Source organism: Balaenoptera borealis (genome assembly GCF_965194805.1).
Source record: "Balaenoptera borealis genome assembly, chromosome: 2".
Lineage (NCBI taxonomy): Eukaryota > Metazoa > Chordata > Mammalia > Artiodactyla > Balaenopteridae > Balaenoptera > Balaenoptera borealis.
Genome location: NC_138867.1, coordinates 9,468,439 through 9,493,531, shown reverse-complemented (window position 1 = coordinate 9,493,531; position 25,093 = coordinate 9,468,439). Strand labels below are relative to the sequence as shown.

General features: G+C 49.6%; 1 protein-coding gene across 2 annotated transcripts in view; it reads right to left on the bottom strand.

Moving 5' to 3' along the window:
- Nucleotides 1-1,853: 1,853 nt before the first annotated feature.
- Nucleotides 1,854-25,093, bottom strand: part of ROPN1L (rhophilin associated tail protein 1 like) — a 31,863-nt gene continuing 8,623 nt past the window's right edge. Inside the window, exons 3-6 of one of the 2 annotated variants that reach the window (XM_082382625.1) lie at nucleotides 24,788-24,911; nucleotides 23,430-23,591; nucleotides 12,942-13,117; nucleotides 1,854-8,711 (exon numbers count right to left, since the gene is read on the bottom strand). In XM_082382625.1, coding sequence (XP_082238751.1) covers nucleotides 8,606-8,711; nucleotides 12,942-13,117; nucleotides 23,430-23,591; nucleotides 24,788-24,911 — 568 coding nt within the window. In that variant the 3' untranslated portion in view covers nucleotides 1,854-8,605. Of the gene's footprint in view, nucleotides 8,712-9,029; nucleotides 9,214-12,941; nucleotides 13,118-23,429; nucleotides 23,592-24,787; nucleotides 24,912-25,093 lie in introns of those variants that run through there. The other variant, XM_082382626.1, reaches the window with a different exon arrangement.

Genomic DNA, 25,093 nt, shown 5'->3' with positions numbered 1-25,093 from the left:
ACCCCCTCTGGACACAGCTGGCAAGAAAAGAGGTCATGGGGCGTATTAGCTTCCCAAGGCTGTTGTATCAAATAACCATACCCTGGGGGGCTCAAAACAACAATAATTTATTCTCTCACAGTTCTGGAAGCTGGAGGTCTAAAATCAAAGTGCTGGCAGGACCGTGCTCCCACTAAAGCCTCTGGGGGAGTTCCTTCCTCACCTCTCCCAGCTCCTGGTGGCCCCAGGCATTCTTGGCTTGTGGCTGCATCACTCCAGTCTCTGCCTCCACCTTCACAGGTCTTTCCTGTGTCTCAAATCTCCCTCTGTCTTTCTCTTATAAAAACCCCAGTCATTGGATTTAGGGCCCACCCTAAACCAGGGATGATCTCATCTCAAGATTCTTAGCTACATGTGCAAAGGCCCTTTTGCCAAACAAGGCCACATTCACACCTTCCAGGGTTAAGACATGGACATATCTTTTTGGAGGGCCACTATTCAACCAATTGCATGGGGAAACTGATTTAGAAGTCCGGTTATGTCAATTGCAAGGACCAGATATTCCCCTTGGTCTTGCTGGAGCGTGGCAGGTGCCTTGATTGGTGAGTTTAATGGAATTAAGAGCCTAGCCGAGGTGGTGTGCCCCTGGAGAGGCATAGGGCCAGGATCCTAACCGCTTGGGACGCTGCCGCTCTGCCTGTCCTCTGCACCCCAGCCCGCAGTGCAGAGAGGCTCCTCCACACTGGGGCCCCAGCAGAGGGAAGGCAGGAAAGCACCAGCGTCCTCTGCAGCCTCACATGAGATGTCCAGCCTCTCTCCTCCTCAGCCGTCACACCCATAGGATGAGGTTAATAACGGTAACACCCACTTTATGGGCGTGTTGTTATGAAGAGTAAATGAGTCAGTGTAGGTAGAGTAGGCAGAATTCTAATCGGCTCCAAAATTCGCACTATGCTGGTGAACCTGCCCTGCAGAGCCCCCTCTCCTGGAGGGCCCGGCGTGTACCAGGTTAAACTAGCTGAAACTGCCATTCGGGGATGAAAAATGGAGCCTATCATCTGTAACTTGCAGGTTTCAATGCAATATAAGTATCATGTAACTGTTAGCTACTATTACCACCTACAGCTCTAGACCCACCTGCTGATGACTCTGCAACCACAGGAAAGGAAAGGGACCTCTCCTGCCCAGCTCCAGGATGAAAAGCTCATGGGAGGCTCTGATTGGCTGAGCTTGGGTCATGTGCCAACTCCTTCCACGAATCACCGTGGCCTTGGTGGGGTGTTATGATTGGTCTAGCATAGGTCACAGGCATGCCCCTATTGGCTGCATCCCAAGCCCCAAAACATCAATTCTTGTTAATGATTGGTGGATGGATGGATTGAATATATAATAAACACACAGGATAAAAACCAAACAGTAGGTAAAGTTACACCATGGAAAGTAGGCCACTTCTTCTCAGAAGTTTCTACCAATGCCTTTTGTGTGTGTTAACATTCCAAAATTAATTCATGCATATCTATAAGCAAGCATATGAATGCATAGAGATATAGATACAAATCTCTCACATCTGTTTTTCACACGAATGATTGTGTGCTGGATGTTTTCCACTTCTTTGACCTTGAGAATTCCTCTCATCACTTTGCCCTTTTCTGGAGCCAGAGACACTGATTTCTGTGGCCTGGGGCCTTCCTTGCCCCTGCTTCTGGTTGTGCTTGGCCAACTTAAGGCCCTGGCAGAAGATCAGAGGGTGGGAGGCAAATAGAGAAGGGGATATTTATTCCCCCAGCTGCCACCCTGTGGGGTCCCAAGGCATGGCTACCCCTCTACTAAATCCACAGCTCCTGCCATCTCTCTGTGCCCCAGAGGCAAGCTGCCCCTCTACCACATAAAGCCGCCACCATGGCTGGCCCAGGGCCCTGCACCCTCCCCTGTGGGTTCCCCTAAACCCTCCCTGCACTGGTAAACAGTCTTCTGTGAAGCCTTCCTCTCCAACCCTCTTTGTGTATCCCTATCAGATGGCGTGCTCTACACACTTTTCCAATAGAAAATCAAGAAACGAATTCTCCCCCCCTTACTGTCCCCTCCCCAAGAGCCACATTCCCCTTCACATTTTATTTAGAGTAGGGGTTCCCCAGACTCTGAAGTCAGACTGCCAGGGTTTAGTCACAGCTCTGCCACTTTCTACCTGAGTCACTCTGGGCAAGGTACTGTCCTCACCTGTGAAACACGGGCAATGGTAAGTACCCACTTCCTGCAGTTGGTGTGAGAATTCACTGAGCTGTGAAAAAAACCCGTTAGCACAGGGTCCAGCACTTAGTAGGTGCTGGTTAAATGCTTTCTCATCTAAGCCAGGTTTTACCCCAACCCAAATGTCCCTGAGGCCCCACTGGACAGCCTTTGCCAGGGTTCTTCATGTCCTGTCTGGCCATCCTGGTCACGTTGATTCAAACTCGGGCTGGGTTTGGGATGGTAACTGAGTGGAACGTGTGCCCAGAGGGGAGACATTCTCCATCCCGGGTCAGTGCCTCCATCTCCACGCAGGAAAGTAAGGGACCCCTGCCCCATCTCAATGGGCTTACATACCAGCTGTCCACGAGGCTTCTGGAAGGACCCAGCCATGCTGGGGAAAACTTTTCAGTTTACTTTTCCTGTTGAGTCTTCTGACCTCATGGAAAGCCAGCACCAGGGAAATGGGGCAGATATTAGAAATGCTGGTTGATGTGGGAAAAGTCGAGAGAGACAGAAGTGTGAGGTTAGGTGGGTGGGCCTGAGAGAGGGGGGCAGGGGGAGGACCTGGGATGACCCTGGCCTCTTAGTTCTAGGGTTCAGTCCCCTAGAAAAGGGGTTAATTATATTTTTGCAGCCCACCTCATGGGCTTCATAACCAAGGAGAATGAATTCTGCAAAGTGACATAATGGAGTTGGGATTTTCCTTAGGGAGTGTCTGAACAGCTTTCATTCCAGACGCTGAGGCACAGAGCCTCAGGTAACCAGGGTTTCAAGGACCTTTGAAAACGTTTAAGTCTTGAAAAAAGTTAGAGGCTGCAAATTATGGAAATAGAAAAATCAAACTCAACAAATGATTAATTTATATATTCACTCTTCATTAATTGTTAAATTGAGTATACATCAAATTCTCGCTACATTTGAAAACCATTTGTAAAGCTAGATTTTCTCACGTTACAAGAATTCACAAGTATGTCAGTGACTGCCAGGAAATAAACAGCTAATCGTAAGTTAAATGAGTGATTTGTAGTTAAATCTTTTTTTTTTTTTGGCCACGCTGCACAGCTTGCAGAATCTCAGTTCTGAGACCAGGGATTGAACCCAGGCCATGGCAGTGAAAGCCCAGAGTCCTAACCACTAGGCCACCAGGGAACTCCTGAAGCTAAATCATTTTAAGAACAAAATCACTGGTCCTGCCCAACGGCCTGGGAACTCCATCCTGCCAGGTGACCGCCTATTTCCAGAATCTTCTCTACTTCCACCTTTTCTCTTTCTTATACATCATGAATACCACCCGAAAGAAAATCAAACCAAACAAACCCAGTTTCTTTAAAGGTGAAAAATACAGAAGCCGGCAAATAGGTTGAAAACCAAGTAGTTCGCCAGTTGCACTACAGGGACATGCGTTTCAATGGGACAGACAGTTTGGAAGTCCTAAGGCCAGAGTCACCTTTGGCTGATTTGAATCTGAGGCTTTTCCAATCCTGTTTTCCCCCAAGCCACTCCCTTGAAATCAAGGGAGAGCAGGTTTTTTGCAAACCCACAGCTCACAAATGCCAGGGATTGTTGTTTTTTTCTGAATGCTGCGTCTCCATCATGGTCAAAGTCTCTTTTCTAAGTGACTTTAATTGGAAACATCTTCTCTGTCTCTCGAGGGGCTGAATCCAGACGGGGCCATCTGCCTCCTTATCCCTCAGCCCCTCACAGTCTGGGCCCTCCTGGACCGCAGCCCAGGCTCCTTCTCTGTCTAGAGCTCCTTAGTTCAAAAATTCCAGTGGCTTGAAGAGTTTATTTTATCCAACACATAACGGTACTTGCAACAAAGCTTGTAGTTATTAATTAAACCATCTGAGTGAGCCCTCCAAAGACAATCTGATTGAAAGCTAATCTTCCTACGGCTATTTTAAAAAAGAAATAACTGCAGGGCATGAAGGAGAACAACGATGATTCAGCTGTGTCATAGTTAAGAGTCCACATCAGCCCGAGGACAGGAAATGAGCTGAGGCGGGCTGTCTGGACGCCAGGAAGCTGGGCGCCGAGGAGCAGACCATTCCGAGTGGAAGCCCAGCAGCACGTGGCTGGATTAGGTGCTGGAACATGATACTTGAGGCTCTCGGCAAAAATGGGACAGAAAAGTGGCTTCCCCTTATGCTTTGTTAATTGCAAAGTTAGTTCACCCTCCACCTTGATGGGGCCCAGCCTTTCTGGGCAGTTGGGACCCCAGCGGCAGCAGGCAACCGAGGGGCCCAGCCTCTGAGGGGCTGGAGCCGAGCTGAGAGTGACCCAGAGTAAGACCCTACAGCCTGATGGTGGAGGGACAGGGGCACAGCACCATCGTCCAGTTGTGGGATCGGCTTCAGTATCCTTTGCTGGGACATCCTATGGACCATCATTAGAGGGATATCCACCTTCAACTCTGCTGATCCAGAGTCAACTCTAAAGAACATTCTGGAAACCCAGCTTGGGTCTGGCTATTGAGATGTGCCTTTACCCTCAGAAACAGAACTTGCATTTTGGTCGCAAAACTCCCCTCCCGGCACCCCCTTCCCCACCCACCCCCGCCCCCAGCAGATGACCTATGTGTTCAGGTGGCGTCAACGAGACAAAGGCAAGTTCATATTTCTGGGTCAACTTCTTTTTGTTTGAACCTTAGGGCCCTGACAGAGCCTTAACTCTGACCAAAACGATTTCGGGGACTGAAAATTTTTTGAGGGAACGCCATTTCCAGTTCCACGACAAAGTCATTCTTAAGAAAGATCTGCTTTTTAAGACCAGGGACAAACCCCAGAGCCTGTTTGCCAGCAGGATGGTTTATGCGCACCCACGCCGCAGCAGGAGTCAGTACTTCATTCCATGTGCCCCCTGCACAGACGCACGCAGACCCTCCTGCACCATCCATTTCCACACCAAGGTCCGTTTGTTCCACCGACACATCCTCATCACCCAGAGGCTATAGCTTACCTTAGAGTCAGTCTTGGTGGTGTACAGTCTATGGGTTTGGACGTGTAGCCATCATTATAGTATCATACAGAGGATTCTCACTGCCCTAAAAATCCTCTGTGCGCCACCGATTCATCGCCGCCCCCCTCCTCCCCGCCCCGCCGGCAGCCACTGATGTTTTTTTACTGTCTCCATAGTTTGCCTTTTCCAGAATGTCCCACATACAGCATGTAGCCTTTGCAGATAGGCTTCTTTCACTTAGTGATATGCACTTAATGTTCCTTCATGTCTTTTCATGGCTTAATAGTTCATTTCTTTTTAGAGCTGAATAATATTCCATCGTCTGGATGTACCATAGTTTATTTATCCGTTTACCCACTTCATTCTCTTTCATTACTGAAACGCATGATTTTTTTTAAACATCTTTATTGGAGTATAATTGCTTTACAGTGTTGTGTTAACACATGATTTTTTGTAAAGTGAAACAGTATCCCCTGATTTATGTTTTTTGAGTTCAGATGTCCCCATTAGCAAGTTTATTTACGGCAATATTCATCTATTCTCAGTCTTATAAAATTCCACCCAAATGTATCTTCTTGACCTAAGCCAGTTTGGCTGGTCAGCAATCTGATGAGGCTCTCTTGGTGAAGGGGGGTGGCCTCCAGCGACAAGAGGAGGTGCGGGCTCTACATCCCCACGTAGCCCCCCACCACTAGACACTTACAGTGAAAGCAAGTCTCACCCCAAATTCTGCCCAATGGACAGACACTTGTTAGCAAACAGGCCCCAAAGTAGTCATGGGCGCTGCCCCTGTAGGCTTGGGAGGGGCCCACTCTTGGTCCTCAGGCCCCTAGAAGGGCACCTTGTTTAAGCAGCTCTGAGGCCAACTTGGTGCCATTCTGATGGCTGAGCACCTGCCTTCCCGCTGGGCCAGGCGGCAGGGTCCTCCGGGAAGCAGCAGGCCTGGCTCCTGGGGAGCGACCGCACGGGAGGGGCCCTCTCCTCTCTGACGTGGGGTCTGTTTAGAGACTCACGGTCCACTCCAGAGAGCACATTTTTAGAGGGAAATGGAGAAAATGGTGTAACCATTGGCAAGTGGCAAGGAATCTTCTGTGTTGCTGGAGGACGGTCATAGGGATGGATCCCTGAAGAGGAGGGCAAGCGCAAGTTCATTCAACTTGACTTTGGACACGAACCCGAAAGTCCATTACAGCTTGTCGCTAGTACGACACTTTGTCCTGGGCTTCACCTCGAACATTCCCTACCCAAGACCCGGATCAGTTCTGCTTCAAGGAGCCCCAGCTCCTTTCCGTGGATAGAGGGGTTTAAGGACCACAGCTGGCTGTTGGGTGTACTCCCCGATGACTGGATGCATCGCTGCTTCTAGGCCTTTCCAGTGCACAGGGATGATGATTTCATGCAGATGCTCCAGTTCTAACTCAGGACCACAGGATTTTGACTTAACCTTATCTTTCTTTCTTCATTCCTCCATTCCTGGACAAAAATCCAGGTTCTTACTGACACCGAAATACTCACTTATCCCATTACTACCAACACTGATCACTGAAAACAATTTGGGATTTTTAACTGTTTTGTAACTTTTGTTTGTTACTGTATATTCCACTAGGAATGTTCAAGTGACTTGTTGTAAAGTCACTTGGAATAGTTCCTGTGGTTACACCACCGACTTGATACACAGTCAAGTTCATTGGTTTCATTTTACTTTCAATTTTCAGGGATTTTTTAAAATGTAATTTTGTTTTATAATTATGTAAAATACTTACAGGATTCCAAAATCAACAAAAAGGGACTTTCAGAGAAGACCAGCTTCAAGCCTCCTCCATCTGTTCCCTCCCGGCCTCCCTCCTATACGTAAACATTTTTTATTTTTTGGTTCAGCTTTCAGAGATTCTCTCTTTTTACCTACCTACCTGTCTATTTATATTGGTATTTAGGAAGGCTTGTATTTCTGCTGTAATGATTACCATAGGTATCTCTAGATAATATCCTTAGTCTTTTCTTTTCAGGCTATGTGTGTTGGTTCTCTACAATGATCAGTATTGAAATTGGCTAGAAAACTCTTCTTCCCTCTCCATCCCCCAGATATCTGATATGAATGTTGGCTTACTTCTGGTTAATAATTATATGACAATCAATCAGCTGATTCTTTTCACATAGACCCCCCAGTCTCCGATATTCGATAGATGATATGTCCCTATGTTGTCAGCACGCACAGCCATTATACACGATAGCACATCCTTTATCACCATCATTTAGTCTCAGTTCTATGGAGAAATATACATTCCGTATACACTGGTCCTTACGTTGACCTCTCCAATCTCTTTGTCTGAAACTCTCTAGCAGCTTCCTCAGGAAGGGTTCATTGGAACAATATTCCCTGAGGATGCTACTTTGCGGCCTTTATACCTCAACGCTCCTTGTCAGTTCCACGCCCAACTTGGACGGCAGTCTAGCAGTTTGTTCACCCGGGTACCCTGCCGACCTCCAATGGGTCCAGTGACACTCCAGGCAGCTCAGTCCCTGCAAACCCTGCAGGCAGGTCACTCTCCAGAGCTGTCCCCACCCCAGTTCGGGTGGGGAGCCTCTCCCAAGTCCTCCATCCGTTCGTGGTGCCCTCTGAGGAGCGGCTATGGATCCATCGTATTAAGTTGTCCCTTTTCTGTCCCCTGATAGCAGGCCAACATCTCTTCTCTTTGTCACATGCAAATGTCCTGTGCTCTCTTGCCTCACGTGTGCCTCCTGAGGTGGCTGATTGTCTGGCTTAAAAAAACACAAAACCCTCTGCGCCTTTGTCGGGTCTGTGTCAGGTGCACGGGATGTCCAAGCACCGTTTGTGTGTCTTCCTTTGCACACCGCTTCCTTTGCATGCCCCTTCCTGCTGCAGTACTTCCCCTGCACACATCTGGTCACTCCACACGACTTACCACTGCACTCATACAGAACCTAAGGTGTCTTTCCACTTGACCCCGTGCATGGAGGCTTTATGATTAGAAGGAGAAAAATACTTAAATTCTTTGGGGAAATCAAACTTTGAGAAGGTTTAAAGCAACTCAAAAATTGCAAAAGCTCTTAAAATGCCAACTCTGAAAAGTTTCTTGTAATTTTACGAATAGTCTCTCTATATCGTCTGTTCACTGCAAGGGTGACTGTAAGTCCAGGAAAAAGATCATCTCACATACAGTAGCTTAGTGTCCAGATGAAAAATATGCTTCACACCTTTCAGTGCAAAAAATGACACACTTCTTTAGATAACAACTGCATCTCCTAACTTTGGGTTTTCACAAGTCTTTGAACACCGATGAAATTTGCTAGCATGGTAACAAATCTGCAGAGAGCCAACAAGCCAAACCATTCCCAAGTTCTCAGAAAAACAATCTGAGATGTATTCATTGACACTGTCATTTTGAAGACTTTATATCAAGAAAGCAAATAAAGGATCTCAATGCTTCTCTCTGTCCAGTGGACCAAGTGCTGGTCCAAGTTGATGGTCCAGTTTGCTTCCCAGCCATGGATGCTCTTCCAGCCGGTGAGTCCTCCAGGCCCTCCTGTTACAGAGAAGACCCAGCTTCAGCGGAAGACTCTCCTCCCAGGGAGCCTTAGGTGTGGCCGCCAGGGAGCAGAGGGCATCTGCCTTCCGGATGCTGAGGAGTTTTGAAAGAAGAAGAGATACAGCTGATTTTAAACTGCCCATTCCCCTCCCTACTCTGCAGCATCCAAACATTGTTTTCCTCAGATCATTTCACTGCTATGAATGTTGTGCATTTAAGGTTCTTAGGAGAACACGGTGAAGAATAATCATTAAATAGGGCCCCATGATGCACTGGTCACATTCCATTACAAGAAAAACTCACACTACATATGCATGTGGTTAATGACAAGTTGTATTTGATGCCAAGGTTTTTAAAAGCACTATTTTGACATTAAAATGTGTTCTTCTCTGTATTAATGGCCTATGTCTTCTGAGTTTTCTTTTCGAGGTTTTCTAAATTTTCCTCTTTAGGACGAAGAAAATCTGAAAGTCCTATCATGCCATTCTTTCTAGAGACTCTAAATTGGAAACAGATAAAGACACTTAGTAGTAATTTCTTACTGCACACAATACAATTTTTATGGAATACAGTATAATTTATAAGTTTTACCTTAAAAAATTGATCATTCATGGTCTCAAATCAGTAATTCTTACCTCTAAAAATAAAGCATTCTATTCTCTTTTACAAAAAACGCACATATCTTTCTAGGTGAAAAACTCAGTACTATGTTTGCAGTTTTTTCTTTCTTGACAACTCAAATTTTAGTCACTTGTATTACAAAAGTATCTTTCTATTTTAAGCGTTGGTCCAGTAAAACTCAAAGGACTGTCTTAAGTCTATGAAACTTTGGCACTGATAACAGTGTATCTTTTGACTTTTTATCTATAGATAAAAGATGGTGAACATTAGTAAATTTCTACTAGCAACTTAGTAGATGTAAAAACACTGAACTGTAACAATGTTGATTTCCGACCTCAGTGGGAAAATGAGAACTGTCTTGAGAGCTCATATTTTAAAGCAAAAGGAACGCAAGTTAGTGGTTCCAAAACATATTTTACCGTAAAAAGGAACCACCTCTTACGGGCCCAGGGGAACCACACCTGTGGGAGAGCCTCCCACTGTGGCCGCTTGGCGATGGGGAGGATGGGGAGTGGACCATCTCCCTGAGCACCTGCCCTCCTGGGGGCGGGTGCCCCCCCCATCCCCCCCCATCCCCCCCACCCCCGCTGCCGGGAGCCGAACCTCTGCTCCGCAGCAGGGGAATCCGGTTACTGTCTTTGTATTTCAAACACCAGGTTATAAACCCCGACCTCCCAGCCGGCAGTTAAATGCCCTTCTTTTTACCTTCAGCCCCTCCCTGTGGAGGTCGAGCCTACCTCCCGGTCCCTGGGAGTGTGAGCTGTACCCCGCCCACACTTCAGCTCCTCTGTCCCCATCACTCCTCGGAAATCACCGGTGCCAGGGGCACAGTGACCTCTGTGGCCAGCGTAAGGGACAGCTTTGGGGTCTGCCGCTCTGGACAAGGCCCCTCACTGCCCGACCCCCCCAAGCCTTTCCTGGCATCACTTCCCCCGCTTCACTCTTCCTGCTTCAGGTCCCCCTTACTCACTGCCCCCGCCTCCAAAAGGCTGGACTCCCGCTGCCCCACCCTTGGTGCTCTCCTCACACTGGGACGCCCGGCGTCCCCCTGGGAGGACCCCAGCCCGGGTCTGAGCTCCCTGACACGCCCTGCGGCCCCCCGCCCCGACCCCGCCACAGGCCCATCAGCTCACAAGTCCTGCCGCCCCCGGGTCCTTCCTGGGAGAGACACAAGCGTCCACTCGGGCGGGAGCCACTTGGGCAGTCCTGGAAGGCTCTCTCCCCTCACTCCTCACCTCCAGTCAGCCACCAAATCCAAGCAGCACTAAAAAGCCTCTCCCTTCTTTGTCAGCTCTTTTCCGGACCTTCGCAGAAGCCTCCTAGCTAGTCTCCTTACATCTGCTGCTCAAGGGGTCTTCTAACCAAAATTCACCACCACGCTCCCTAAGACCTTCTATGGCTCCCTGGTGCCACCAGACATAACCCGAACTCCTTAGAGCGCCCCGTGTCCCTCCATCACCACCCGTGGGGTGCATCCACCCATGCCCCCCCAGCACCGCTCCGCGTGCAGACGCCACCCGAGGCTGCTGAACCCGCCGCACGGCTGTGCTCCACGCACCGCACGGAAGACGGCTTCACGGAGGGACCGGCGGCGGAAGGTGCTGCCTTATGGGCAGAGCCCCTCAGGGGAGGCCTCGCCGAGCTGAGGACCCTCGGCAGCCGTGCAGATGGGCGGGGCGTCTGAGACCAGGGCAAAGGCCTGGAGTCGGGCGAGGTTTGTCTTCTCCAGACCCAGGGCGGCGCGTGGCTGAAGTGCCGCGGGCGGGAGCGACGCACAGGCAGCGCTCAGCAGGCAAACGCGGGGCGGGGCGGGCAGGGATCAGCCCCTGCGGGCGGCCGAGAGGCCGGGAAGGCGTGGCGGGGACGTGACTCGAGTCATCATTCCCGAGGACGGTGGCCGCCGTCTGGGGAACGGCCGAGCTGGGGAGGTGCAGGCGGGAGGGCCGGTGGGGCCAGAACCAGGGGCAGCAGCGGGTCCCGGGGGGAGGGGTCGGGGGAAGGGGCTTCCGTCGAGGGTCACCCACGTCTTGTCCTGACCTAGTGTGGGGACGGTGACGCGGTCCACGAGCGGGGGAGCGGAACTGCGGAGGGGAAGGTCCGGGGGGACGTGGAGTTCTCTTGGGACGTGTTAATAAGCCTGACGTGTGCAGCGGACCCGCCTACACGGCCGAGGAGAGGGCGAGCGGGCGCTGTGACATCCGAGTGTGGAGGTCAGAGGCCGCGTGCCAGGAGGGGCTGGGGTCCCCGCGGGAAGGGGACAGGAGAGGGGAACGGAGGGCCAGGCTCGGAGGCTGGCCAGAGGGAGGGGGACAGGAGCGCTCTGGTCAGTGTGTGAGTGGGAGCCGCTCTGGGGCCTGATGGGGAAGGAAGCAGGAGCAGGGGACGGTCCCCAGGTCAGGCGGCTTTAGCAGGACGCCAGGCCCCCTCCTCGGGCTTGTCATCGGTGAGCGGGCGGCACGGGGTGGGGGTGGGGGCTCAGGAAAGAGGAGGCTCAGGGAGGGGCGACCGCTGGCGGCGGGCAGAGTCCCCTGGGACGGGCGAGGAGAGGGCCAGGGAGTCGTGGTGTCTGGGGAGACGGGGAGGCCCAGGAGGACGAAGGAACGCGGCCGCCAGATGGAGGTCCGAGAGGCCAGAGTGCGGGGCCGGCCGAGGGTGCGTGGAGAGGAGGAGAGAGACCGAGGCGCCGCAGCTTCAAGGAGGAGGGGAGAGGTTGCCAAGTCGGTGGATGACGGACAAGAGGGAAGAAAAATGGGAGGACGGGGTCTGGAGGCCCAGTCCGGTGGCGGGGTCCTCAAGGGGCTGCGCTTCTGAAGGGGGGAGGGGAGGAAGGGGTTTGGAGGCAGGGACAGGGAGGGCCGAGAGGTCGGCTCCGGGGCGCCCCAGACGTGGGCGGTTGGGGACGGAGGAGGGGACCGAGCCTGGGAGGTGGTGACGGGCCTGCCGGGCGTGGGCTCTCAGGGGCCAGGCGGCGGGGCTGTCACCGTCACCGTCACCAGCTCCCAGGCCTGGCTCTCTCGTGATCTGACCCCCTGACTACATCCCGGCACAGAGGCGGCACCGGAGGCCTGGCAGCCTGGGGAGCTGCTCTCATCACGCGCCTCCTCCTCCCGCTCGGCTTGCCCGGAGCAGCACCGTCGCCACCCTCAGAGGGGCGGCCCTCCCCCCGCGTCCCCCCCCCCACACACACACAGGCAGCACAGCACGGGGCGGGGGAGGGCACGGGGTCGCTCCTCACTCACGCCCTCCACCTGCAGGGACCCATTCGGTGTTTCACTGTAGAGAAATGAATTCTTACTTTTGAACATGCCCCGGTTTTAAACCATGTGACACCCCGTGTTTAAGAATCAAGATGCGTTTTGGATACGTGTTTCTTAAGGACGGGATAAGCTGTCTCCCTCTGAAGTCTGCAGAGACCGGCACAGGGTCCCGAGGCCCGGGTATCCTCGGCTTCACTAAGTGACACCTCGGGGCACAGCGTGTGCCGCCTTCCCTTCTACAAAAGGCCGGATTCGCGGGTGCCACGTTATATGAGAGCAGAGAAGAGTGGGAAGAAGGAAGTCGTCCCACCACCGAGACACCTGCGTTCCTGGGCCCGCGAGCACTTACACGCTGTCCTTCAGAGAGGAGAGGTAGGACTCCGTGTCCGATGCAGGTATATCCGAGTCGAGTCCCGACAGGTAACGGTAGACGTAGGAGAAAGTCTCAAAGGGGATGCGCGCAGGCCCCCCCTCGGGGTCAGCGGTCAGGATCTCACACAGGTGCTTCATCGCAGTGTTCAATGACTAGAAACACCACAAACCAGGTGAAGAAACGGTTACTACCGGGATTCACTAAACTGAAAGGAAAGACAGCAGCAGAATAAACACCTGAGTACATTTTACAGACGCTCTCTCAAAAGTACGTTCTTGGTCTGAATTAAGAACTAGGGGAATTTATAATTGCCTTAAGAAAGAAAAAGAAAAGGGTTGATTGGGATATATTGTAATTGGCCTGAAAAAAATTTGATGCCCAGATTTTATTTTATGTATTTATTTTTTAAATAGAGTTATTTATTTTATTTATTTATTTTTGGCTGCATTGGGTCTTCGTTGCTGAGCACAGGCTTTCTCTAGTTGCGGCGAGCGGGGGCTACTCTTCATTGCAGTGCGCGGGCTTCTCATTGCGGTGGCTTCTCTCATTGCAGAGCATGGGCTCTTGGCACGTAGGCTCAGTAGTTGTGGCTCATGGGCTCTAGAGCGCAGGCTCAGTACTTGCAGTGCACGGGCTTAGTTGCTGTGCGGCATGTGGGATCTTCCCAGACCAAGGATTGAACCCATGTCTCCTGCATTGGCAGGCGGATTCTCAACCACTGCGCCACCAGGGAAGCCCCCAGATTTTATTTTATGTTAAATGCGAATGACTCTTACAGCAGAAATTAACACAACACTGTAAATCAACTATACCTTAATAGAAAAAAATCTAATGGGAAAAAAATTAAAAGAATTCTTAAATTTTTTTAAAAAATGCGAATGACTTGGGACGTCCCTGGTGGCGCTAACTTCGAGCGGCTGCCCCTGTCGGGAGGACAGAGCTCAGACAGCAAGCCTAGGAGACAGACTAGCACCCTCCAGAGAAGCTCCCGTGGGAGTGAATCTGGGCTGCACTCACAAGGAGAAAGAGCAAGAAAAAACCAGTGGGATGGCTACAGAGGACAGTCCCCAGGGGAAAGGTGCAGGTTTAGGGAAAGTCGCACGCAGACCTGCTTGACCAGAACAGTGACTGTGGGGGAAGTACACGCAAATGGCTGGAGCCAGCTCTGTGTAAATTTTAAACCACACATTCATTCTCTCTCAGTTGCTGCGGGTCAGGAGCCTTGGCACTGCTTCGCCAGGCCCTCTGTGAGGCTCCAATCAGGTAGCAGCCAGGGTTTGGTTCTCATGCAGAGGTTCGACTGGTGAGGGATCCACTTGCGGCCGCCCTTAGGGAAGGGCAGATCTCACTCTCTGGGGCTGTAGGACTGGAAGGGGGCTGGCCTCTTGCCGTCTGTTGGCCGGAGACCCCCCTGAGCTCTGAAAGGCTGCCTGCAGTTCCCGACACGGGGGTCTCCCTGAGGTCCTCTTACAACACAGCAGCTTGCTTCTTCGAGCGCCAGGAGCTGGACCAGGTTCTCATGGTCAATATCAGAGAAAAATCACGTGTGCTTCCGGCAGCGGGAGGGGAAAGGCAGGGGGACCGAAATGAGGTTCTCGCACAGAAGTTGCGAATGGCTGGCACCCTTCATGTTCCAGGGACCCTCTGAGAGCCTGACTTGGCATCTCATTTACTCGTCACGGTAACCTCGTGAGATGAGGCCAAGGGGGCCCAGAAAGGCTGAGTAACTTGTCCCAGGTAAGCCAGCTGGGACGGGACGCAGGCAGCTGACCTCCTGGGCTCGGCTGTGACCACCACATTCCACCACCGCCAACAGTCACTGGGCTGGCTCTGGGAGCGAGTGACAGGGCTTACACGTGCCTGGATTCCAGGTGTTCAGCTGGACCATAGGAGCACATCTCCCCCATTGCCATCAGCTGGCACTCGGGGCATCTGCAAAGCTACCAGCCATGCCCCACCCTGACCGATGGCCCTGCTGAGACAGAATGCACCGGGGTGGGGGTGGGGCAATGGTGCAGTCCTGACATTAGCCCAGCTCTGCGGGCAGAACGATGCTCTAGTTAGAAAAATGATGGCATTCATTTCTCCAAGGACCACTGCCCACGCCGGGCCCCCAAAAGGCTGTCCCGAGGGAGGACTTGGTGAAAACAAAATTGTGTATTTTACTGGCTCCTTGCTTGAAACGTCTCAGGGACGCGTTGCTACATTAGATGCTGCTGTTTTAGCCCACACGGCGGGGGGGGCAGTCGTCACGAGGGTGGGACCGCGGGGCCTGGGGCGGTGGGGGGAGGCAGCTGGCGAGGAGCCTGCACAGGAGCGCTGGGTGACTGACGTTCCAGCGCTTCCGAGGAAGAGCTATTTAAGGAAAAAACACATCAAAGTGTTCTGCCATCACTTCCCTCTGCAAAGGCGAGATGACATTACCAGTGTTGACGTTTCTGACAAAAAGATTTGCAGCAATTTTTACACCCAAAAGGATTCATGAGGCACCTTGCCTGGTTTGGAGACTCTGTTTCCTACAACAGATTTCTCACTTCCAAGGGTGGCGGGTTGTCAGGCTACTTGCTCACCAGCCACAAGGACGGACCCCTCCCTGGCCAGCGCCCCCTTCTCCAACCGCCTGCCCATTATTCTCTGGTTGGAAATTCGTCCAGGAGGAGGTGGCTACAGTGTCCGCAGCCCAGCGTGCACGCCTGAGCTGGATCTCAAATCCAAGTGGAGACGCGTGAGAAACACGGGCGCTGCGGCCTCCTGAACATCTCCAGCACCAGTTCTGTGGGTTTTTCCAGTTTCAGAATTACAGCTGCTCTCGTGACGACACCATGAGCCACCTCACAGCTCCCACCACATCCCTTTTAGCTGCAGGAAAATTGACAATATCCTGACTGACCCTTTGAATAGAGTCAGGACCGTGGGGGTCTCTCTCCCGCCCTGTGGCCTGAGCTCAGGGTCGCACAGCGGCACTGACTCCAAACCTCAGTTTTTAAAAGCCTGCGACACAGAATTAAAATGAAAAAGAAGTAACAGCTGACACTGCAGAAATACAGAGGATCATGAGAGATTACCACAAGCAACTCTATGCCAATAAAATGGACAACCTGGAAGAAATGGACAAATTCTTAGAAAAGCACAACCTTCCAAGACTGAACCAGGAAGAAATAGAAAATATAAACAGACTAATCACAAGCATTGAAATTGAAACTGTGATTAAAAATCCTCCAACAAACAAAAGCCCAGGGCCAGATGGCCTCACAGGTGAATTCTATCAAACATTTAGAGAAGAGCTAACACCTATCCTTCTCAAAATCTTCCAAAATACAGCAGAGGGAGAGACACTCCCAAACTCATTCTACGAGGCCACCATCACGCTGATACCAAAACCAGACAAAGATGTTACAAAAAATGAAAACTATAGGCCAATATCACTGATGAACACAGATGCAAAAATCCTCAACAAAATACTAGCAAACAGAATCCAGCAGCACATTAAAAGGATCATACACCATGATCAAGTGGCGTTTACCCCAGGAATGCAAGGATTCTTCAGTATATGCAAATCAATCAATGTGATACACCATATTAACAAATTGAAGGATAAAAACCATATGATCATCTCAATAGATGCAGAAAAAGCTTTCAACAAAATTCAACACCCATTTATGATAAAAACTCTCCAGAAAGGAGGCATAGAGGGAACTTACCTCAACATAATAAAGGCCTTTTATAACAAACCCACAGCCAACATCATTCTCAATGGTGAAAAACTGAAACCATTTCCACTAAGATCGGGAACAAGACAAGGTTTCCCACTCTCACCACTATTATTCAACATAGTTTTGGAAGTTTTAGCCACAGCAATCAGAGATGAAAAAGAAATAAAAGGAATCCAAATCAGAAAAGAAGAAGTAAAGCTGTCACTCTTTGCAGATGACTTGATACTATACGTAGAGAACCCTAAAGATGCCACCAGAAAACTACTAGAGCCAATCAATGAATTTGGTAAAGTAGCAGGATACAAAATTAATGCACAGAAATCTCCTGCATTCCTATATACTAATGATGAAAAATCTGAAAGAGAAATTAAGGAAACACTCCCATTTACCACTGCAACAAAAAGAATAAAATACCTAGGAATAAACCTACCTAGGGAGACAAAAGAACTGTATGCAGAAAACTATAAGACACTGATGAAAGAAATTAAAGACAATACAAACAGATGGAGAGATATACCATATTCTTGGATTGGAAGAATCCACATTGTGAAAATGACTCTACTACCCAAAGCAATCTACAGATTCAATGCAATCCCTATCAAACTACCAATGGCATTTTTCACAGAACTAGAACAAAAAATTTCACAATTTGTATGGAAACACAAAAGGCCCCAAATAGCCAAAGCAATCTTGAGAATGAGAAACAGAGCTGGAGGAATCAGGCTCCCTGACTTCAGACTATGCTACAAAGCTACAGTAATCAAGACAGTATGGTACTGGCACAAAAACAGAAATATAGATCAATGGAGCAGGATAGAAAGCCCAGAGATAAACCCACACACATATGGTCACCTTACCTTTGATAAAGGAGGCAAGAATATACAGTGGAGAAAAGACAGCCTCTTCAATAAGTGGTGCTGGGAAAACTGGACAGCTACATGTAAAAGAATGAAATTAGAACACTCCCTAACACCATACACAAAAATAAACTCAAAATGGATTAAAGACCTAAATGTAAGGCCAGACACTATAAAGCTCTTAGAGGAAAACATAGGCAGAACACTCTATGACATAAATCACAGCAAGATCCTTTTTGACCCACCTCCTAGAGAAATGGAAATAAAAAGAAAAATAAACAAATCGGACCTAAGGAAACTTAAAAGCTTTTGCACAGCAAAGGAAACCATAAACAAGAGGAAAAGACAACCCTCAGAATGGGAGAAAATATTTGCAAATGAAGCAAGTGACAAAGGATTAATCTCTAAAATATACAAGCAGTTCATGAGCTCAATATCAAAAAAACAAACAACCCAATCCAAAAATGGGCAGAAGACCTAAATAGACATTTCTCTAAAGAAGATATACAGATTGCCAACAAACACATGAAAGGACGCTCAACATCACTAATCATTAGAGAAATGCAAATCAAAACTACAATGAGGTATCACCTTACACCGGTCAGAATGGCCACATCATCAAAAAATCTACAAACAGTAAATGCTGGAGAGAGTGTGGAGAAAAGGGAACCCTCTTGCACTGTTGGTGGGAATGTAAATTGATACAGCCACTATGGAAAACAGTATGGAGGTTCCTTAAAAAACTAAAAATAGAACTGCCATATGACCCAGCAATCCCACTACTGGGCATATACCCTGAGAAAACCATAATTCAAAAAGAGTCATGTACCACAATATTCATTGCAGCCCTATTTACAATAGCCAGGACATGGAAGCAACATGAGTGTCCATCGACAGATGAATGGATAAAGAAGATGTGGCACATATATACAATGGAATATTACTCGGCCACAAAAAGAAACGAAATTGAATTATTTGTAGTGAGGTGGATGGATCAAGAGTCTGTCATACAGAGTGAAGTAAGTCAGAAAGAGAAAAACAAATACCATATGCTAACACATATATATATGGAATCTGAAAAAAAAAAGGTTCTGAAGAACCTAGGGGCAGGACAGGAATAAAGACGCAGACGTAGAGAATGGACTTGAGGACACGGGGAGTGCGAAGGGTAAGCTGGGACGAAATGAGAGAGTGGCATGGACATTTATACACTACCAAATGTAAAATAGATAGCTAGTGGGAAGCAGCTGCATAGCACAGGGAGATCAGCTCGGTGCTTTGAGACCACCTTGAGGGGTGGGATAGGGAGGGTGGGAGGGAGACGCAAGAGGGAGGGGACATGGGGATATATATATATATGTATAGCTGATTCACTTTGTTATACAGCAGAAACTAACACACCATTGTAAAGCAATTATACTCCAATGAAGATGTAAAAAAAACCAAAGAATAAAACGCCTGTGACCCTTTTCGTTTCCTTATCCTCGCAGCTTTCCTAATTCACAACGTGGTCCTGGGGCTTATGGCCGGTGCGGGATGGAGACACACATTCTCCAGTTGGCCGGACATGGTGCTGGAGTGAAGCCAGTCCATCAGGATGAAGGGACGGAGGGGCTACCAGGCCCAGCATCCGCCGACCCCAACCCCCGTCCCCACAGAGGAGACGCTCAGCCTGGGGGGCAGTGAGCCCGGGGGCCCACGATCAGCTGCCTCGTCAGCAGAGGCAGTTACTAAACGTGCCTGCGGCTGGACGCCTGCACTCTCGTCAGGGCCACATCTCTGCACTGGCCGCAGGGGTGGGCATCTCAGAATGGGCTCGAGCGGCCCAGCGGGAACCTGAACGGGGGGGCCCCAGGGAGAGCGGCCGGGAGCGAGCCAGGTGCTGCCTGCAGCGCACAGGGCATCTCGACGGGTCACAGACACCAGACCCAACGGGCGGAGTGGACGCCGTGCTGTGGACGGGGCAGCAGGAGTCGGTCCGGCACGTGCAGGCAGAGCGACCAGACTCCAGCTGGGCGCGGGTGCCGGTCTGAGATCTCCAGAGCCGGAGCTGTTGGGAGGCTGACACAAAGAGTTTTGGGGTGCGGATCACGTGAGGATATAAAACGGTATCAGTGGGAAGGCCTAGGAGTCGTTACTCTGACGTGGTGTCCCAGCCTGAGGGCGGCGCACTCCCCGGGCGACAGGGGCGTCCTCAGGGGCCCCTCCGTCCCCCGCGGCTACCGGTAGCGGCATCTCCGGAGCCCGCGGTCTGAGTCCGAATCCTGCCCGACCACCTCCACCTGCGGCGCCGAGCCTCTCCCCACAGCTCGCCACCCTGCGATTCGGAGAACACGACTCTCCTCCAAGGGCCGCTGGGAGGACTAAAGAGAAAACAGACAAAGGGCTCCGCATTCCCGCACGTGGTGAGAACCCTGGCAACGCTGGCCGTTCGTAAGCAGTACGTTCTGATGGGAAATTACACGACACGCGCGTATGTCTGCAGCTGTACACACGGAGGGACGCTCTCGTGAATGATGAAGTGCAAAGGCTTTTCAAACCCGAACCAGAGGCAGGTGGGTAGTCTGTCGTTACGGGCTTTGTCAGTCGTGTGTGGGCGCAAGGGGGGACTCGGGCCACAACGTTTTTACATTACAAAACAGATCTCCATACTTAAAAAAACAGACGAAAAATGTTGATCCACCTCTTTACCGCTTAGGATCACTGATGGGGCTGCGGAAACCTAAGGTGAAGGTCACAACACAGACTTGTTTTCGCTTCGCCCGGCAAGCACTAGCACCCTGGGAGAGGCGCCCACAGACACGGCCAGCCCCCGACGCTCCCCCACCCCGTTTGCGGCTTCGATGTGAGACCCAGAGCCGCGCTCGGGGCTTCGAGGATGTACCAGACGTCCCTCCACGGGCAGGGGGTGTCGGGATGCTCAGCGCTCAGGGCGAGGCCCCCACGAAGCCACACCGACAAACGTCCGTGGAAGGAACGAAGGGCGAACGACGCGTGTGGCTCAGACATCTGGGGTTCCAGTCTTTGCAGAGAACTCGGTTCATCTGAGTAGAGTGACTCTGAAGACCAACGGAAGATCCACAAGCCGTGAGACGCCGTGGAGTGGACGGGGCAGCAGGAGTCGCGACGACACGTCCAGGCACAGCGACCAGAGTCCAATTTCACAGCAATCCTATGTGCGACGAGGTGGACAGCCGTGATCCACAAGAAACCCCTCCTCCTCATCTCGCTTCACTTCTTCATCTGCTCCTTTTTGAAGGTTTTCTTTTTTAAGCATAAAGACAAATGCTAAGATGCCAAACTACATGAAGAAGCGTCTCCCAGAAGTCACAGCACTGTGCTCCGGGGGCATCTCCAAGCTACCCCGCCAAGGCGGGCACTCGGTGCATCAACAAAGCAAGGGTCGCCTTGGGCCTGGCTCCTCCTGGCCCCCGTGGACCCAGAGCACGGCTGTTAGCCCTGCGCTTGGGGTGGGGGGGCGGTGGGCAGGCCAGGGCAGAGCTGGCACCTCAGGCTGTGAACTTCGCCTGGATATGAAAGTATGAAAGGTTCCCCGCTTTCCACAGTGAGAAGGGGGCCACTGGCACCAGGAGAGAGTCAAAGGTCAACAGCAAAGACTCCCGGCAGAGGTGGCTTACTCAGGGGACAGGGCAGGGCCCCACGCTGGCTGACGGGGATAAGTGACACGTCATAGGAAAAATAGAGAAGCGCGAGTGCTGTTTCCCTGTCCCTTCCCCAGTAGTCACTTCAGAAAGGAAGCTCCATCCTTAACAAATGTCTCCATCTAGTGTCACACCCCACACATGGTAAGAGGTCTTATCTTGCAAAACAGGCTTGGTTTGGTTTGAAATCTAGTGGCTGATCCTCCTGATTAGGGAGGTAGAAATTACAAAGATGGATCCCCAAATATGAAATAGTCTAATTTCTCATCATTATAAAAATCTAAATTTCACAACTAAGTTTAGAGGAGCAAACCATAAAATCAAATATTAGTTATTAATTTTATATTATTAAAATCTTGCTTCCAGAGTTCCAGATGAAGCAACATAAAATTTCCTCCAATAGGGCTTCCCTGGTGGCACAGTGGTTGAGAATCCGCCTGTCAGTGCAGGGGACACGGGTTCAAGCCCTGGTCCGGGAAGATCCCACATGCCGCAGAGCAGCTAAGCCCGTGCGTCACAACTACTGAGCCCGTGTGCCACAACTACTGAGCCCATGAGCCATAACTACTGAGTCTGCGTGCCACAACTACTGAAGCCCGTGCACCTAGAGCCCATGCTCCGCAACAAGAGAAGCCACCGCCATGAGAAGCCTGCGCACCACAATGAAGAGTAGCCCCCGATCACTGCAACTAGAGAAAGTCCGCGTGCATCAACGAAGACCCAACAGAGCCAAAAATAAATAAATTTATTTTTAAAAAAATTTCCTCCAATAAAACCCCGCTGGGATTCTCCCCGGTGGCCTCTGAACCTAGAGGAGGGAACTTGGTCTGAGATGTCCAGCCCAAGGCTGACCGCTCTCTCTATGGCTGACCAGAAACACCGCCTGTGGGCAGGTACACAGCAAAAGGGAGCAACCAGCCTAACACCCGACTTTACTGGGGTTTCAGAGGTTCTCGCTGGGACCATTAACAGAACCAGTAAATTGCACTATATTCACACAAGCAGAGGAGATGAATGAACCACAGCCTCTGTAATGATACAGATGAATAAAGAGAAATCTACTTGGGAATGAAAAAAAAGTTCCAGAAGATTAGTAACAACGTAAAGTTAAAACCAACTAAAATTAAATGATGTATTTCTTGGGGTCCATATGGGATCAATGGGAAGCGTGAGATCAGGGGAGCTGATGCTTCAGGTGTGGGCGGCAGGAGGACGGGTTGGAGGTTAGTTGCAGGTGGTTAGTTGTGTTAGTGGTCATGCGAGGTAGTGTTACACAAAGTAATTCTTAAAAGTTAAAACAGAATTGAGGAGGCTGATGTGTGGACCCGAGATGAGGGCACCCCATGAAGTGAGGACTAAGAGTTAGCCAGTTATGTGCTCTGGGGTCCAAAGACTGAAGGGAGACGGTAGCAAACTTTGCTCGTCTCTGCAGTAAAGGGAGCTAGCTCTCTTTTCTCAACCCCTTTCTTCACAAACTTAGAGTGGTGACTTTCCCTGCACTTGACCCCTGTGTCTCACAGGGTGACTCAAATACTAGGGCTAAAGAGAGGTTCTAGACTTCCACTCCCTCCCTACCACACCTGCCTCCCTTAGTTCACAAACTTGAGGAACGTCTGTGTCTTCATTCCTTTTTCTTCTTCGTCTTCTTTTTTTTTTTTTTGGCCGAGCCACCTGGCTTGTGGGGATGATCATAGTTCCCCAGCCAGGGATCAAACCCACGCACCCTGCAGTGGAAGTGTGGAGTCTTAACCACCGGACCTCCAGGGAAGTCCCTGTGTCTTCACTCCTAAGTTGTATGAGTTATACTTTTTAACATCAGCAAGGTATCTACAGTATTAGTTACTAATAACAGATTTTAACTAAAATAGAAAATAATTGTATGCCTCTTTGCACAGATGAGGGAAACAGATATTATCACTTACCAAGTGACATGTAGTTTAGTAAAAGTCACTGATGCATTCTCTTCTAAAAACTAAACACCTTTTAACAGTATCTATATGGTTTGTCTACTGTTAACATCTTTTAAATTGAGGCATTCATAAGTACTTAACTTCTGTAAACTAAAGTAACTATAAGCCTAAAATACAATAAACATCTGAACAAAATTGCCTTTCTAAGACAAGATTACTAAAGTAATGAAAGTGTTCCTTCAGTTACTGAAACACCTAAATTATTTTTAAGCCAGGCCTATGATCACACAGAATTATTAATATGCTATTTATAGGTACGTACCCCACCAAGCATGCTGCATCCAAGCGCTAAAAATTTTATCCCCTCGATTTTGTTTTCACAAGGATCCAACTGCAAGAGAGCTCTGAATTTTTCTACTGGCAGGCACAGATTTTTCCATTTCTGCTCAAGATCTGCTAATTCCACATATTCCTTGTGGCTACACTGTTTAGAAAACACAGCATGACACAATCTACGTAAGTTTAAAAGCCCCAAGAAGTAATAATATAACGCTGTTGAAGGCTTAAACAGAGCACCCATCCCCTTTCAAAGATGAACTCTGAATTCACTGCACCATTAGCCCTGGGGAGGGGAGGGGGGGATGTGTGTGTCTGGGGACAGGGGGTGCACAGGCAGAGAAGGGGGCTGGGAACTAGAGACTGGCAACAAGTTACTTCTCAAGAGAAAAAAGGACTGGGAAACAAACATGGCATAATGTTATGACTTAATAAAATGGGCACACAGACATGGGGTGCATGATTCTCTATTGTCTGCCTGAAATACTTCACAATACAAATAAAACTTCAATAAATCAAATAAAATCCAACCCTGAAACATGCTAACAGTTAAATGGGGTAAATCTCAACACTGAAAATAAATTTATTCCTTCTACTTTTAGACAACTTTATGAAAATTGGTAACTCCTGTGATCTGCTAGCAATATTCTGCGTGAAAGAGGTTTGAGCAACTTTAGCGTGTCTTTTCCCAAACTACCCCTTGCCGTGGTTATTCGTTTTCCCTTAAACTAGACATGGGAAAATCTAGAAAAACTAAAATAGGAAAATCTCGTCTCCAGAAGTCACCGCACCCCGAACAGGAACACAGGACTTCGAGATGTAATAATGGGGACGAGTCGCTTTAAAACTCAGGGTTATACCACTGATGTTGTTTTTAGCAACACAGCCAATCATTCAGATAAAATACACTTTCTATGAACTTTCAAGTGAGATGGTGGGTCTCAAGGGCTCTCAGGAGGGCTGGAAGCCAGATGCCCGAGGGCAATCTGTCTTTCAGATGAAGAAGGTAGCGGATTATCACGTTAGCATCGTTTTTATAAACACATATTTCAAGAAGGATCTTGCAACTCCCATGTCTAAAATTTCGTATTTTCAGATCTTTTTTTTAGTCTAGCAGCCTCTTGCATCTTAATTCGGTATTTAAAAGAAATTATATTTCTATATAATCATGAATAGCTATCTTGGGTTCTTTAAACCAGAGAAAGGCCCTGAATCCAAGATTCCTTCTCGGAATAAACCTTGAAGGTTTACTGCAGGGAGGCAGGGCTTGCATGGATGATCGTGGAGCTTTCTGCGGCGCTTTATTTATCTCACGTTCAGCTGACTGATAGCAAACTCTTATACCTGCTTGTGCAAAACTTTAAGGAGTCCTTGAGTCAGGCCTGTGTCTGTCTTCTGAGTGGCCATGGGCATTTCGATTCTGTCTTTTACAGGAAGTGGATCTCCTCTTGACAAAGCTGAAAAATACCTAATAACGACGACAGACATCTCTGAAGGCTCATCAGCACACAACCAGCCCCTGAATTCATGCCCTTCTGTCAATGAACCCAGAGGGCGACAGTGATGAGGGAGGACAGAGCTGGGTCCCCTGGCCCAGCTCGTGTCCCGGCCCCTCCACTCAGCTCTCCGACTTCACCTCCACCCGTGCCT